General features: G+C 47.3%; 1 protein-coding gene across 2 annotated transcripts in view; it reads left to right on the forward strand.

Moving 5' to 3' along the window:
• LOC137412966 (RNA-binding protein FUS) overlaps nt 1-10,501 on the forward strand; it is a 138,285-nt gene extending 127,784 nt beyond the window's left edge. The window contains exons 13-15 of one of the 2 annotated variants that reach the window (XM_078771579.1): nt 2,160-2,224; nt 9,747-9,897; nt 10,275-10,501. In XM_078771579.1, coding sequence (XP_078627705.1) covers nt 2,160-2,224; nt 9,747-9,897; nt 10,275-10,314 — 256 coding nt within the window. In that variant the 3' untranslated portion in view covers nt 10,315-10,501. Of the gene's footprint in view, nt 1-2,159; nt 2,225-5,750; nt 5,780-9,746; nt 9,898-10,274 lie in introns of those variants that run through there. The other variant, XM_078771580.1, reaches the window with a different exon arrangement.
• The last annotated feature ends 6,299 nt before the right edge of the window (nt 10,502-16,800 follow it).

Below are 16,800 nucleotides of genomic sequence, written 5' to 3' on the forward strand. Positions count from 1 at the left end.
CAGTTTTACATGTTGTATCCCTAAGGAATGAAACGAACGTTTTTCCTGGCTTACAATTTTATTAGAAGTCACACATGCCTCAAAATACACTCACTTATATAGAATTGAACGTTGAATCCGAAAATGTAAGTGAAATTGCCTTGTTTTTAAAAACATTATCTTCTATATATTCTAAATATACAGTCACGTGAAAAAGTAAGTACCCCCCATGTAAAGTTTTGACTTTTTCAACATATTTCAACATACAGCTATTTGATCTTCATTTCAACAATATTGACAGATAAAGGTGATATAATATAACAAATATCATGAAACATTTACATTTTGTAGTCCATTGTATAATTTAAATAATCCTAAATGTAAATTTCGCATGTGGAAAAAGTAAGTACACCCCTACATTTATCACTGCTTCAAATACCTAAAATTAGAATCAGGTGCACCAGCTCAGGTGCAAATGATAAGAACATCGTTAGATAGGATCTTGGAGGAACCTGTCTTATTTAAACCTCAGACATTTAGTTTGGTTTGCTCTTTGTTGTTGAAGTGTGCGGCGTCACCATGCCTAGATCAAAAGAGCTGTCTAAGGCCTTCAGAAAGAAGGTTATAGATGCCGACGAGTCTGGGAAGGGATTTAAAAAGATCTCCAAACAATTTAAAATCAATTATTCGACTGTCTGGAAGATCATCTACAAGTGGAGAAGATTCCAAACAACTGCCAACTTGTTCAGGCCAGGCCGCCCCAGCAAGTTCAGCCCGAGAGCAGACCGCAAGATGCTGAAAGAAGTCTCTTAAGAACCCCAGAATGTCATCACGGGACCTACAGGTAGCTCTTGCCACTGTTGATGTCAAAGTGCACGAGTCTACCATTAGAAAGAGGCTGCACAAATTTGATCTACATGGGAGGTGTGCCAGGAGGACACCTTTGCTGTCCAGAAAGAAAATCAGGGCAAGACTAAAGTTTGCCAATGAATACCGAGGCAAAGGCCAGCACTTCTGAAACAATGTGCTCTGGACAGTTGAGTCAAAGGTAGAGCTATTTGGCCACAGTACCAGAATACATGTTTGGCGAAAACCAAAGACAGCATTTGACCACAAGAACCTGATACCAACTGTAAAGCATGGTGGTGGAAATATTATGGTTTGGGGCAGCTTTGCTGCATCAGGGCCTGGGCAGCTCACCATCATAGAATCCACGATGAATTCTTCATTGTACCAGAGGGTGCTTGATGATAATGTGAGGCCATCTGTCGGAAAGTTGAAGCTTAACTGAAGGTGGACTTTGCAACATGACAATGACCCTAAACATACCAGTAAATCCACCAAGGAATGGATGAAAAGAAAGAAATGGAGGGTTCTGGAATGGCTAAGTCAAAGCCCGGATCTAAATCCCATCGAGATGTTGTGGGGGGATTTGAAACGAGCTGTGCATGCAAGAAACCCCTCAAACATCGCACAGCTGAAAGAATTCTGCATGGAGGAGTGGGCAAAAATTTCTCCGAGTCGATGTCAGAGACTGGTTGACAGTTATAAGAAACGCTGACTTGAGGTTGTTTCTGCCAAATGGGGCAATAGCACCTATTAGAGCCAAGGGTGTACTTACTTTTTCCACATGCGAAATTTGCATTTATGTTTATTTAAATTATACAATGGACGACAAAATGTATATGTTTCATGATATTTGTTATATTTTATCACCGTTATCTATCAATATTGTTGAAATGAAGATCAAATAGCTGTATGTTGAAATATGTTAAAAAAGTCAAAAATTTACATGGGGTGCACTTACTTTTTCACGTGACTATATATCTGTGGAGTGTCTGTCTTGTGTTGTCTTGTCTTGTGTTGTCACTGAACTACTCCCTCAAAGTTTTGTGAAATCGTACTATTCCAACTTGGCCCACGGCGGGAGTATGCGCTCTACTGAGTGGCGTTCTAGTTTATTGTGAAAAGTTACAGAACAAATTTGAGTTTCAGGGTGTTTCATAAATTTTTCAGTTATGTCCTTTTTGGACTTAGAAAATATCACTCCTATAGGGGACAGGTATTGCAAAGCAATTCTCTATCTTATTTTGTTTTAGAACTGTGGTTTCTCTTCTGGTGTTTTGCCTCAATGAGCAAATCAACTAGCAATGTTTCCTGCATGTTTTTATATCTGACAGGAGCTGTGGGAACACGAACTTTGCTTGGAGAAATGAATGTAATAAGTGCAGGACACCCCGAGCAGGTAAGAACACATTCCATGGTCCCCATACAAATGAACAAAACGCACTTTCTTGACCCAGCTCTGGCCTCCAATCCGCCTCCACCTTGCCACCCCGCTCGGGCCTCCACCATGCCTCCCCACTCAGGCCTCCACTGAACCACCACCTCGCTCGGGCCTCCACTGAACCACCACCCCGCTCGGCCCTCCACTGAACCACCACCCCGTTCGGGCCGCCACTCTGCCGCCAACCCGCTCGGGCTTCCACTCCGCCGCCACCCTGCTCTGGCCTCCACTCCGCCGCCACCCCGCTCGGGCCTCCACTTCACCGCCACCCCGCTCGGGCCTCCATTCCGCCGCCACCCTGCTCGGGCCTCCATTCCGCCGCCACCCTGCTCGGGCCTCCACTCCGCCGCCACCCCGCTCGGGCCTCCACTCCGCCGCCACCCTGCTCGGGCCTCCACTCCGCCGCCACCCTGCTCGGGCCTCCACTCCGCCACCACCCTGCTTGGGCCTCCACTCCGCCGCCACCCTGCTCGGGCCTCCACTCCGCTGCCACCCTGCTCGGGCCTCCACCCCGCCGCCACCCTGCTCGGACCTCCACTCCACCGCCACCCCGCTCGGGTCTCCACCCCGCTCGGGTCTCCACCCCGCTCGGGCCTCCACTCCGCCGCCACCCCGCTCGGGCCTCCACTCCGCCGCCACCCTGCTCGGGCCTCCACTCCGCCGCCACCCTGCTCGGGCCTCCACTCCGCCACCACCCTGCTCGGGCCTCCACTCCGCCGCCACCCTGCTCGGGCCTCCACTCCGCCGCCACCCCGCTCTGGCCTCCACTCCACCACCACCCCGCTTTGGGCCTCCACTCCGCCTGTCCACCGCACCTGTGGCATCTCACGGGTAGAGTGAGAATCTTGATTGTGTTGAGAAATTTCTGAAACCACATTTGTTGTTGTTTAGCCCTGGGCAGTTCTCTCGAACAAGCCTGTGGTGCAGAGAGGGCTGATCGATCTCGCAGAAGCGACACAGAGATCCCCACCACATCCAGGATGTTGTACCCCTGCCTTAGAGAGAGAGAGAGAGAGAGAGAGAGAGAGAGAGAGAGAAAAAAAGAAAAAAGAAAGAAAGAAAAAAGAGAAAATGTCCATGGGACGGCACCTTGACTGTGACCGCGCTGCCCTGATGAATCCGGGCAACAGGGAAGAATGGGGAAGACTTTGCGCCCAACTTGCGTTAGGGGGGGGGGGGGGGGGGTACCACCACCATAAAGAGGCATCCCCGATAGTTATACCAATGTTTGTTGAAACCGCCGGTGTTTCGAAGGGGTCGTGTGCTTTGTGAGCACGGCCTTCAAAATCGTGTACGGGTTGTTTGTTGGTGGTTGTCTTAAAATATCTCACACCTCCGTCGCATATTCTGGTGACAAAGAGCCAACCAATGGATTTGAAAATTGTCGACTCGGTAGTAATGTTCCCGGTGTCAAATTGCGCTTCGACTTGTGCAAACCACAGCTGCGGATACTTCGGTCAGAATGGTGGCAGCTTCATCGAAACGGCTGCCTTGGATGAAGCTGGTTGAGCGATCGAGAAAAGCACGGCTGATTGGTCATTCCCGACAACTGGTTGCATGCTTGTGACTCCATGTCAGTCCATTTTGATCACGTCGGGGTCACCAATTTAGCATGTGGTGAAAAGATGTCTGAGGCATTTGGAATCTGAGTGAATTATTTTATGAAAACAACAACCGTCAAACCCGCTTGTTTTTCCTCTGGTCCCACCTGGTACCGGAAATCCCTCGTTCAACCAGAGCTCGAGCATATTTTTACATGATAACATCAAAGACAAAATGATGCCGCTACATGTTTGCATGCAGAAAGGATCAGCAACATTTGGGTGAAAACGCAAAATCTCAGTTGTTTTGAGATGTCACTGAAGCAGCGAATTTGTTTGCACATGCAGTAATGCAAACATGGGATGGATTTGTCGGGAGATCTGGAGATGGTTTGGGACATGGAATGTCAGGACAATGACAGGGAGATCAGGAGAAGGTTTGGGACATGGAATGTCAGGACAATGACAGGGAGATCAGGAGAAGTGGTGGAAGTACAGCAATACCCCGGCCTACGTCATTAATTGGTTCCAGAAGCCGTGACGTAACTCGGGTTTTGACGTAAACCGGGCGTAATGTCTTTAAAATGCCTTAAAATGAAGACAAACACCGTAAAACTAGAATAAATAACTGGAGGAGGCTGCGGCTTCGCCCTGAATCTTTGCCGCTCCCCGTCGGGAGTCCCCTCCGTTATTTTTTATCCGCCGGGTCTTCTCCTCGAATGGGGTGACTGGAACGGACGTGTCAACCGTGAGCGGGCTTGTGTGCCGAGTGGCTCCGCGGCCCGCTTCACCACGGCGTGCTTTACCCAACGTGTCCAAGCAGTTTCACCGGTGGTCGTGTCGTGTCGTCTATGACGAACGAACGAGCTCAGGGTTCTGTGAACCCGGCCGCCCCGGGGATCGACGCTCGCCTTCGAGTCGTAGGCGTGCCCCGTCTTTCCTCGAGCGGCCGAAGTTGCGTGCTTCTTTTTTTTGGACGATGCGATATACGCAGAAAGGACGACGTACAGGCAGGCATTTGCTGCACATGTGCACATGCACACGTTGATCGGTTCGTCGACGCCGGATGCCGGCGAGGTGCCCGACGAGGCACACCGGCTCGAGGCATGACACGGTCGTTCGTTTCACATGGGCCGTGGGCCATGGGGCCTGACCTCGTCGCGGACATTGCACATTGCACACTGCACGGTGACGTGACGTCTGCCACGGACGGTCGTCCGAGCCGGCATCGTCGTCATGTTTCGCCGTTGCCACGTTACGTTGGTTGTTTTACACAGTAAAGGAATAATCACAAAAATACCAGCGAAAGGCAAAGCAAGCACTCGACCGCAGCACAGGACAAAATGCATATGGCGTCGCCTTTGTTTTGAATGAGAACCAGCAGCTACGCGTACATACAGTATACTGTACGTACATTTTTAGAAATATTTTAAATGTTTTTTATTGTATTTTAAATAGTTTTTTAGCTTCTTTTATTGTTAATTTATGTACTATTTTATTTATTTTAAATATATTTTTAAGGAAAAATTAATTTTTTTCACGTCCTCGTATTATGATGTGGGAGTGACGTAAAGTCACACATAATGACGTTCGCTGAACTGAAATTTACTCTAGAAGAGTGGCGTAAAGTTGGATTTGACGTAGGTCGAAATGGCGTAAAACGGGGTATTGCTGTATTGGTCAGAAGAAGAGTGGACATATGTTGTGTGCAGGAGACGAGATGGAAGGGAAGTGGTGTGAGAATGGTGAAGGGTAGGCAGGGACAGCAATACAAGTTTGTGTGGCAAGGATGCCAGGAAGGCGTGCATGGTGTTGGTGTCCTGTTTTCTGAGGAGTTTGTAGACAGTTTGGTGAGTGCGACTCGAGTGAGTGAAAGGTTGATGATGGTGAGAATGATGATTGGAAAGCTTTTGGTGAACGTCATCTCGGGATATGCCCCGCAGGTCGGTCGGAGTGATGAAGAGAAGGACCAGGTCTGGTGTGCAACGGAGAAGCTGATGGAAAACGTGAAAGATGAGGAAGTTGTTGTGGATGGAGGAGACCTACATGGACATGTGGGAAGGAGTATAGACGGTTTTGAGGGAGTTAATTGGTGTTATGGATATGGTGTGAGAAATGGAGAAGGTGAAAGGATTTTGGAGTTTGTTGATGGAGCTGGTTTGTTGATTTGTCATACTCAGTTCCAGAAAGAGGATAATAAGCTTGTTACAAACACGTCAGGTGGGTCGATGACAACCGTTGACTACCTGATGGTGCATAGGCGAGATAGGGGGCACCTCCGGGACACAAAGGTGATCCCGGGGGAGGAGGCTGTTTCACAGCACCAGTTGGTTGTATGCAGCATAAGGGTGAAAGGTGCGAGGAGAGCTCCGCTGGTGAAGTACCAACCGAGAATGAAGGTGTGGAGGTTGAAAGAGGTGACAGTGAGGGAGGCATTAAAAGAGAGGCTGAGTATGGCAGAGGATGATGTGGTTGAGGTTGAAAGTGGTTGGATGTCAATGAAAGATAGTCTGTTGGGAGCCGTTGGTGAGGTATGTGGATGGACAAAAGGACCACCGAAGCACTCAGAAACATGGTGGTGGGATGATGAAGTTGGAAAGAGGATTGACGAGAAGAGGAAGAAGTTGAAGGAGTGGCAGAAGGTGAAGAGTACGGGGCAGAAAAGGCAGAGCATGAAAGTTATAAGGCAGCCAAGAAGGCTGCAAAGAAAGAGGTAGCAAAGGCGCAGGAGGCATGTAGGAAAATGTTCAGAGAACGCTTGGATTCGGAAGAGGGTCAGAGAGTGGTATTCAGGATTGCAAAGCAGATAGCGAAAGAGAGTTGTGATGTAATTGGGGTGCGTTGCTTGAAGGATGAAGTGGGACAAATCGTTGTGGACCCAGATGGAATTAAAGGAAGATGGAAGAGATATATGGAAATACTGTTGAATGCAGAGAATGAATGGGATGGCAACATGGAGAGTAACCCAGTTTTAGGACCGGCAGAGAAGATAACCGAGAAGGAAGTTAAGGAAGAGATAAAAGCAATGAAGAGTAGAAAAGCGGGAGGGCTGGCGGGAGTTGTGGGAGATATGTTGAAGGCAGCGAGAAGTTTGGGTGTGATGAGAATGACAGAGATCTGTAATCTGGTGGTGAAAGAAGGCCGCATTCCAGTGGATTGGGAACTGAGTACCCTCGTCCCTCTATACAAGGGGAAAGGTGACCCTCTGAACTGTGGCTCGTATCGCGCGATAAAGTTATTGGAGCATGGAATGAAGGTATTGGAAAGGGTGTTGGAGAGGAGGATGAGGAAGAAAGTGAAGATCGACGAAATGCAGCTTGGATTTATGCCAGGAAGAGGAATGACAGACACGATTTTTATTGTATGGCAGTTGCAGGAGAAGTACATGGAGAAGAGGAAGAAGTTGTTTCTTGGGTTTGTTGATCTGGAGAAAGCATTTGATAGGGTTCCACGCGAAGTAGTGACATGGGCATTAAGGAAGTTAGGAGTGGAGGAATGGTTGATCAGAGTTAGTGATGGCAATGTAAGAAAGAGCGCGCACAGCTGTAAGGACAAAGGACGGGAACAGTAGTGAGTTTGAGGTGAAGGTGGGAGTACCGACCCCTGATGCACTACGTCCACTACTATTTGTAGCTGTGGTGGAGTTGCTGGCTCGGAACATAAAGGAGGGTTTACCGTGGGAGTTGTTGTATGCAGATGATCTGGTGTTGATTGCGGAAAGTATGGATGTACTGAAGGAGAAGATGAACAAGTGGAAGGAATGTGTGGAGACAAAAGGTCTGAAAGTGAATATCGGAAAAACGAAGGTGATGGCAAGTGGTAAAGCATGTGGTGAGGTGGAACGAACTGGGAAGTGGCCGTGTGCTGTGTGCAGGAAGGGTGTTGGAGTGAACTCCATTCAATGTACAATGTGTGCTGAGTGGGTTCATCAAAAATGTAGTGGTCTGAGAGGCTCATTAACCAATGAGGCAGCTACATTCAAGTGTAAGGTGTGCACAGCTGCAGATGGAGGATATGTTGAGTTGGATCTTGGAGACGGCGTGAAGCTGGAAGGTGTGAAAACATTTTGCTACCTTGGAGACATGTTGAATGGAGAAGGTGAATCGGACTCGGCAAAGGTTGCGAGAGTGAGATGTGCATGGAAGAAGTTTTGGGAACTGAGTGGCGTGCTGACGAGGAGGGGAGTGTCGTTGAAGCTGAAGGGAAAGGTGTATGCTGCATGTGTGAGAAGTGTTATGATTTATGGGAGCGAGGCATGGGTAATGAACGTAGAGCAGCAACGAAGGCTGGAAAGGGTGGAAATGCGAATGTTTCGGTGGATGTGTGGAGTATCGTTGAGAGAGAGGAAGACAAATGATGAATTGCAAAAGATGATGGGAATAGAGCCTGTGATTGATGCTGTGAAGAGAAACAGGTTGAGATAGTTTGGTCATGTGTTGAGGAAGGATGAAAGTGACTGGTTGAGAAGAGTGATGGAAATGAATGTAGAAGGAAGTAGAGCATGGGGAAGACTGAGAAAGACTTGGCTAAAGGTGGTGGAAGAAGAAATGCGGGCAAGGGGGTTAACAAGGAGAGATGCAGAAAATAGGGCAAAATGGAGAAGATTGTCATGGGGCCCGCAAGGCTAACCCCCGCTCTGGCAGGGAAAATGGCCTTAAAGTGCCTGTTGTGTTGTTGTTGTATGTAGTAAGCGGTGAAACAACGAACCCATCTATTTGTTTACATGTGGAGAGAGAGCAGCTTCGTGCAATTAGAAACTCAAAACCATAATTGCATTGAGAAATTTATGAAACCTCCCACCTACTTTTGCACACCTGCATGGACCCCAAAAGTGTCCACGGGAAATTTGGTGGGGTTAGCCCCCCAAACTGAAGGAGTAGTTTGGGGGTGGACATACAGACAGTCCTTGTTTATTATAGAGAAGATATATGTTTGTTTGAATATTCATTCATTTATTCATGTTCCCTGCTCTGAGTGTCTGAGGCAGTGGTGAGATGTGCCAAATCAGTTTTCCTGGTTTGGGGTTTCAATCCTGGATGGTTCGGCATTCCGACGCAGGACACTCAACCGAGGGTGAAGGAACAATAGTGGGTTGAAGTTGCATCCTTGTGTGGAACTGGCGAGTCACTTGGCATGCCGTTTCAGTGCTGTCACCTGACCAATTAGACTGCCATAGTTTGTAAAAGTGGTTTTACGCTTCTTCTTTTTAAAATTTTGTCTGGGAAGAGGGGGTGGGGCAGGGGTCAGAGTGCGTCGCGCACTTTATCTATGGAGATAACCTACTCGTACATATTGGTTCACGGGTTATCAAGGGACCACGATATTCGTCATGTGTGTGCGTCTGTCTGTGTGTGTGTGTCTGTCTGTCCGCAGCATAACGACCCGATGATATCATCCGATCTTGATGAAACTTGGGTGGGAGGTTGATATCATGATCTAGTTGTGTCCTGCCTAGAGTGGGCGTATTGCGCCCATTGTGGGCGGAGCCACGTCCGAAAAAGATGTCTTTTTAGGGGGTAATCGAGTTCAAGCTCCATCTTCTCCGAGGGGTTTGGTGGAATCTGACAGGGGTTTCGGTATTTGGTTAGGCCAATGTCATGTGTCTAGCCCCACGGAGCTCGATTTTTCATTTGTTTCATTGTTTTTTTTTTGTTTTTTTCCCCCCCATTTCATTTTTCACCGAATTTTCGGTATTGTGTAGCTAACTAACCTCATAACTGATTATACATTATTTTCTATCTCATTTCAAGGTCTAACCTTCGTTTTGACATTTCCGGGCCTGGCCTATCAGGGCCTGTTTCGGTTACAGTCCGTCCTTTGTCATTGAGTACCGCTCGCTCGTGAACCATCGTCGTCTCTTGACTTGTTATTGAAGCGGTCACAACATGCTCATTATACCACCTGTTTCATTTGTTCCCCACATTGTCCCTTTTTCTCAGATGGGGGGTTTAGTGGAGGGAGGGGCGGTGGATATCGCAGCGGTCGTGGTGGAGGAGGTGGAGCAGATTTGGGAGGCTGGAGGGGAGGTGGTGGAGGAGGAGGCTTCAGGGGGGGAAGAGGTGGTTGGGCTGGTGGAAAAATGGATGGAAGGTGAGGGTCTCGCTTTTCCTTAATTGTCAATGTACACTTTGAAAGTGTCAAGGTGTAATGAGATTTTACCTTGTTTTTTTTTGTTCAAATAAACAATGGATTTTATCTACTTCAAGCCCAAGAGGGTGTTTACCACTGAGAGATTTGCGGCACATCAGCACCTTCTTAAGAGCAATCTAAATAACATGATCATAACTATGTCCCGTTTTAAATTTTTCCGTCTTGACGGAGTGATGTATTGTTGATGTACCGCTCGGTGTTAGCGCACCCCACATGCCGCACCGGTAAACATAAACGTGTTCTCTGACGATGAGACTTTGTAGTTTGAGAGTTGTTGCATCCCGTTTATCTCGTCTCGTCCTCTATCCCACCCGCAGAAGCGATCAGCGCTATGAACATCGTGAGCGACCGTATTGACGCCTCTCTGCCGCAGCAGTTTCGCGTTGCTATTCATTCGTCCTTTATCCCACCTTTTCATTCCTTCCAATGTCTGCATCAATCTTGTCTCATTCGCTCATTGAACCTTCCTTTGGGCTCGTTGGGTTTCTTGCTGACCTCCCAGTGAAAGTTTTTGGGAAATTTGGAATAAAAAATAAATAAAGTTTGAGTGATTCCAGATTCATTTATTACCTTGCTATTTGTTGAGTATGGAACCATTGGTGCAGGTGATGCTCCTCTTTGTCCCACGATGTATGAACAACAAAACAGTTTTTTATAATTTTTTTTATGTTGAAGGCTCCAGTCACGGACTATATAATCGTCATCGAGGCCAGGCCTTAAATAAAATAACTGCATTGCTCAATGTGAGGAAAGATGGAATAAAATTGAGAGAAAAGGTGAGCAGTGAAAATGAGCAACAGCAATATATAATGAAAAGTGTATGATGAAAGATGTATGATGAAAAGTGTGTGATGAAAAGTGTATGATGAAAATTGTGTGATGAAAAGTGTGTGATGAAAAGTGTGTGATGAAAAGTGTATGATGAAAGATGTATGATGAAAAGTGTGTGATGAAAAGTGTATGATGAAAAGTGTGTGATGAAAAGTGTATGATGAAAAGTGTATGATGAAAAGTGTGTGATGAAAAGTGTATGATGAAAAGTGTGTGATGAAAATTGTGTGATGAAAAGTGTGTGATGAAAAGTGTATGATGAAAAGTGTGTGATGAAAAGTGTATGATGAAAAGTGTATGATGAAAAGTGTATGATGAAAAGTGTGTGATGAAAAGTGTGTGATGAAAAGTGTGTGATGAAAAGTGTGTGATGAAAATTGTGTGATGAAAAGTGTGTGATGAAAAGTGTATGATGAAAAGTGTATTATGAAAAGTGTGTGATGAAAAGTGCATTATGAAAAGTGTGTGATGAAAAGTGTGTGATGAAAAGTGTATGATGTAAAGTGTACGATATTTGTTTGTGAGAAAGAGATTAAAGCTTGCCAGGGAGCTGTATTTTGAGTGAGACAGAAAGTAAGACCAGCAATCCTGACACGGAGAGTGTAAGATAGTTCTGGGCACCACTTTAACATTCGTAAGTCAGAACGGTCGTACTGCCCTGGGCAGTTGCTGTGTACAACTTACTACCCAACCAGATGGTATTCATGGAATACTTACCTTGTGCAATCAATTTGGAGCGAGCCAACTTTTCTGTTTTTGAAGGTTTTTGTTTTTTTGTTTGATCCAATATGGCTGCCAGACCATGTGAGCGATGACATCATAAATTTATATTCTCTGATGTAATTGTTGCACAGAGCACGCTCAACAAATTTCAAACCGATCGGACTAAGCGTTGTACTTATAAAATTATGACGTCACAATTACCGCACCAATGACGCCAGCATTAATGCCTATTCCCCATATGGAGTTCTTTACAATGAGCCACATTTCAATTTTTTCCATGGAGCGGTTGTTGGAGATATAGAGGTGCAACGTTTTTCGTTTTTTCCAGGATGGTGCCTGTACCATGTGACCTATGACGTCATAATTATCATTAAAATATTCCACAGAAGAAGACGCTCCTATGGTACAAATTTTGTGTCCTTCGGATTAACAGTTGCAGAGGAAAAAAGAATTTTCATACTGATCAGATCAAGCGTTGTATTTGTCGAATTATGACGTCATAAAGAAGGCAACGATGACATCATTGTCAACATATGTTATTCCCCATGGAGAGTACTTGACAATGAGCCATGTTTCAACTTTTTCCATTGAGCGGTTTGGGAGATATAGAGGTGTAACGTTTTTCCAAGATGGCGTCCATACCACATGACCGAGGACATCATAATTCTGAGTAAAAAAAATTATACAGGCAGAAGTGCTCCTTTGGTAAAATTTCGTGGCAATCAGACCAACGGTTGCCGAGAAAGTGGATTTTAAAAATGCAGACGTACACACGTACGTCACCGAATGCTTACCCTGCTTTTCGCTTCGCGAGCGCAGGGTAAAATATCCGGTCCAACCGGATGGTGTTTTTTTTAGGAGAGAGCATCTCCCAGCTAGATGGTCGTTGGTTCCCGAAAGGTGGGGGGGGGGAGGGAGGAGGTGTTTTGGGTTTGTTTTTTTTTTTTTCTATTTCTATATAAGATCGAGGTTCGTGAAAGAGCTAACATTTAATCGCACAACAAGTCAAACCGACACATAAAACACAAAATAAGGGGAGCGGTAGACAAGATGGGGAGAGAGGGGGAAGGACACAAACAACATTTGAGAGCAGGGACATCGGGAGAAATGTGGGAGGGGGAGGGCTTGGGGGGACATGGGAGAGGTATAAAACATATGAACACTGCAAGGACTTCCAGGAATGAAGTTGGAATTTCAAAAAAAGTGTATCTGGTGTGAATTAGCGGGGGTAGAAAAGATCAAGGTTTTGGATGGGGGAAGTCTGGGTGCCAGAGCTGGGCACCAGACCTCCACCTTCTCAGGGCAGCCATGCATAAGAGATGGTGATGAACAGCTGTTTTAAAGACCTGGAGGGAGGAGTGGGATTGAAGGGAGTGGGGGAGTTTGTTCCAGAGGTGGGAGAAAAGGGGAATGAAAGAGTGAAGGTGAGCAGAGAGCCTAGATTTTGGCAGTTTAACCATAAGAGGGTTGCAGGCAGATCTTGTGCGACCTGTAGGAATATTAGGGGGACAGAGCACAGAGAGAGAGCTGGGGGAGCAAGGCCGGAGAGGAGTCGGTAGAAGACAGAAAGATCACCAACCTGCCTGCGGTGAGAGAGTGAAAGGCCCTCCGAGTTAGCTTCATCGCAGGATATTCCAATGATTCTGAAAGCTTTGGCTTCAACAGCGTGAAGCCGAGCTAGGTGCGAGGCAGGAGCACCGGACCAGAGGGGGGAACAGTATTCCATTGAGCTACGGATGAAAGCCTTGTATGTGGTGAGGAGCTCAGGTGTGCCAATGAAGGACTTCGCGCGACGGAGGATGCCCAGTCGGCGACTGGCTTTGGAGGCCAGCTTGGAAATGTGGTTTTCCCAAGAAAGATCATGGCAGATAGTGAGACCCAAAAGCTTGAGCGAAAGAACTTCTTGGGGAGGATTGTTGAGAAAGTAGATGGGAGGGTTTTCCAGTCGGTCTTTTCGGAGAGACATTGCAAGAGTGTGAGATTTGTCAGGATTGAAAGACATGTTCCATTTGTTTGACCAGTCTGTGATTTTGTCCAGGTCTGCAGAGAGTGAAGAGGCTGCAGACTGCTGATCTGAGGGATGAGGAATGGAGCGGCAGAGAGTGGAGTCATCAGCAAAGAGATAGAGAGGATTTTCCAGAGAGTCAGAGAGATCATTGATGAAGACCAGAAATAGCACAGGGCCCAGGACACTACCTTGGGGAACTCCAGCCAGAACAGGAAGGGGAGATGAGAGAAATCCATTCAGAGCCACACGTTGCCTATGACCAGAGAGGAAGTCCACAAGCCATGCATGGAGATTTCCATGGATACCATAGGAGGAGAGTTTGGTGAGCAGAGCTGGGTGCCAGACCGTATCGAAGGCACGTGAGATGTCAAGAGAGACAGCTCTGATTTCCTGTTTGGCATTGAGGACCTCCATCCATTGTTGAAACAGCAGAAGCAGCATGTCCAGAGTGGAATGACCTGGTCTGAATCCAAATTGATGATCAGAGATCAAGCCATTGGAGAATAGGAAGGATTTGATATCTGAAGCAATGATGGATTCCATGACTTTGCTGATAATTGGGAGCAGGCTGATTGGTTTGTAGTTGCAAGGATTTGTTTTTGCACCTTTTTTGTGTAAAGTGGTAATGCTTGCTGATTTCCAAGATACTGGCAGATGACCTTGAGCAAAAGAGAGGGTGAAAAGAACAGAGAGAGGGTGAGATAGAGGGGCAGAGCAGGCTTTTAGGACCCGTCAGGTCCAGTTGCAGAATCAGTCGAGGTTTGACAAAAACTTCACCTTGTCAGGAGAGAAGGACACAGAGTCCAGGAGCAGTTGGGTTCGACTGGGAAAGGTGGGAACAGAGAGAGATGGGTTTGGGACACAAGATTTTGAGGCAAACACAGAGTTGAGGCATTCGGCTTTGTCACGTGCGGTGTCAACTGTGCAGCCATTTGAGGTAAGGGAGGGGATGGAGGGGGAACAAACACCAGAAACGGATTTGACCAGACGCCACCAGGATTTGGAGGAAGGAGACAGGTTTGAGAGTTCATTATTGAGTGTGGAGAGTTCGTCCTTTCTGGCACTCCTGAGGGTAGACACACTTGTTCCGAGCTTGGTGGAAGGAACTGAGATTGCCTTCAGTTGGATTTGCCTTCCAAGAGGCAAAGGCAAGTTGTTTCAGGGCAACTGCCTCACCACAAGATTCAGTGTACGATGGATGGGAGGAAGGGTAAGACAACTGAAGACGAGATGGGATAAATCTGTGCATGAGAGAGCAATTTACTTTGGAAGAATTCCCAGGATGAGTTGATGTCAGAGGCAGTAGAGATGGGAGACCAGTCCAGATGATTGATGGCTGCTTGCAGACCGTGCCAGTCAGCCTGAGTGAAATGCCAGACTCGTCGGTGCTGAGGAGGCTCTCTGAGAATGGCCAGAGAGATGTCCACTTTAACAAGCACATGATCAGAAGAACCGATTGGAGCAGAAGGAGAGCAGCAGACATTTGCAGGGAAGTTTATCATAACCAAGTCCAGAAGAGAAGATACTCCATTGACTGAGATCCGGGTCGGGAAATTGACAGATTGTGTCAGTCCCAATGAGTCGCAGAAGTCCTTTGCTGAGGTGCCATGGCTGGTGAGAGAGGAACCCACACCCAGCCAGCTGGCATGACGACAGTTGAAGTCGCCACATATGAGGAAGAGAGAGTTTGGATGAGTTGATAGAAGTTGGTCCATGTTGTCAGACAGCGAAATGTAAATGGAGTCATCACTGTTTGGATGAGCCTGGTGTTGGCTTAGCGGTTAGGGTGCCCCCTTGGGATCCTAGGATCCTGGGTTAGAATCCCGGTCGATCGCTGAATTAACGCCAGGGGGGTTGACTCAGCCTGTCATCCTTCCGAGGTCGGCAAATTGAGTACCAGCTTGCTGGGATGAATGATCCCGGTGTGTACCCCGGTTTGGAATAGGTACACCGTATCCCTGCGCATCGAAGAGGCGACCAAGGGTTGGCGTCAGGAAGGGCATCCGGCCATAAAAACATTGCCTCAAAACAGGGAACCATGATTGTCATGGGGCCCGCAAGGCTAACCCCCGCTCTAGCAGGGAAAATGGCCTTAAAACGATCATTCATTCATTCATTCACTGTTTGGAGGACGGACGGTACAGAACACATATGAACAAAAGGTGGGAGCGGAGGGGAAGCCATAGCCAAAGGTACTCCTGGGGGTGAGGTGGAGAGAGGACAGTGCAAGGAGAGTGAGGAAGATAGTTTTTGATAAAGATAGCAACCCCACCACCAGGACGAGGCTCAGGTGTATCATACCGGAGGAGGGAGTAACCAGGAAGAGATATTAAGGAATCAGAGATATCTTGAAGGAGGAAAGTTTCTGTTAAGCAGATCAAGTCTGGATTGTCAGAAGCAACCTAAATGGAGAGATCAATCAGGTTTGAGCGAAGGCCCCGGATGTTTGAGGTCCATACTGTTAATGAGGAGAGAGGGTTAGCATCGGGTGCAGGACAGGGGAGGGGTAGGGTCAGATGAAGGATGAGAGGGGGAGGTCGGGAGAGCAGTTGATAGTGTGTCAGAGATTACAGAAGAGTTGCAAGAAAGGGAAGGATGAGAAGGATGAAAGGTTTGATTGTGATGGGATGAGGCTCAGTGAGGGGTTGTTTGAGGGGGGAGAGGGCGGGGGGCAGAGGAAAGTAGAAGGTTGGGGGAGGTGGAGGTATGAGATAGAAGGGAGACAAAGTGGGAAGTAGGCAGCTTTGAGAGGAGGGGGGAGAATTGAAGAGGGATGGTAGGGGGGGGGGGGGAGATTTGGTTGGGTGGGGGGTTGGGGGGAGGGTTTGCGGGGATTGGGGGTGGGGGAGATTTGGTGGAGGGGTTGGGGTGATGTTTGTAGTTTGGGTGTTATTTGTGGGGGGGGGGGATGGGGGTGGGATTGTGGTTTAAGTTAGGTGATCGGTTTTAGAGTGTAGGTGGGGGGAATGAATGGGATTTATGAATGGTTTGTGAGGAAGAATTAAAGTGATTGATTTGTTTTGGGTGGTTTGGAGGTGGAATGGAATTGAAAAATGCCTTTTATGTAGGAAGGTAACAGCGTGTTGTAATATACCACTGAATAAACACTGCAGGGGAAAGTTTAAACATATTTAAACGGAACCATGAAGAACAATCTTATATTCACAAAAATACCAACGGGGAGAGGGAGCCTAGAGGGACAACCACGAGTCACGTGAACAGGGCAAAAGGTGGAAGGCAAGGGGATAATGGGGGCGGGGCGAGAGCGCACGTGGACAGAA

This window comes from Myxine glutinosa, chromosome 2 (assembly GCF_964187855.1).
Source record: "Myxine glutinosa chromosome 2, kmMyxGlut1.1, whole genome shotgun sequence".
Taxonomy (NCBI): domain Eukaryota; kingdom Metazoa; phylum Chordata; class Myxini; order Myxiniformes; family Myxinidae; genus Myxine; species Myxine glutinosa.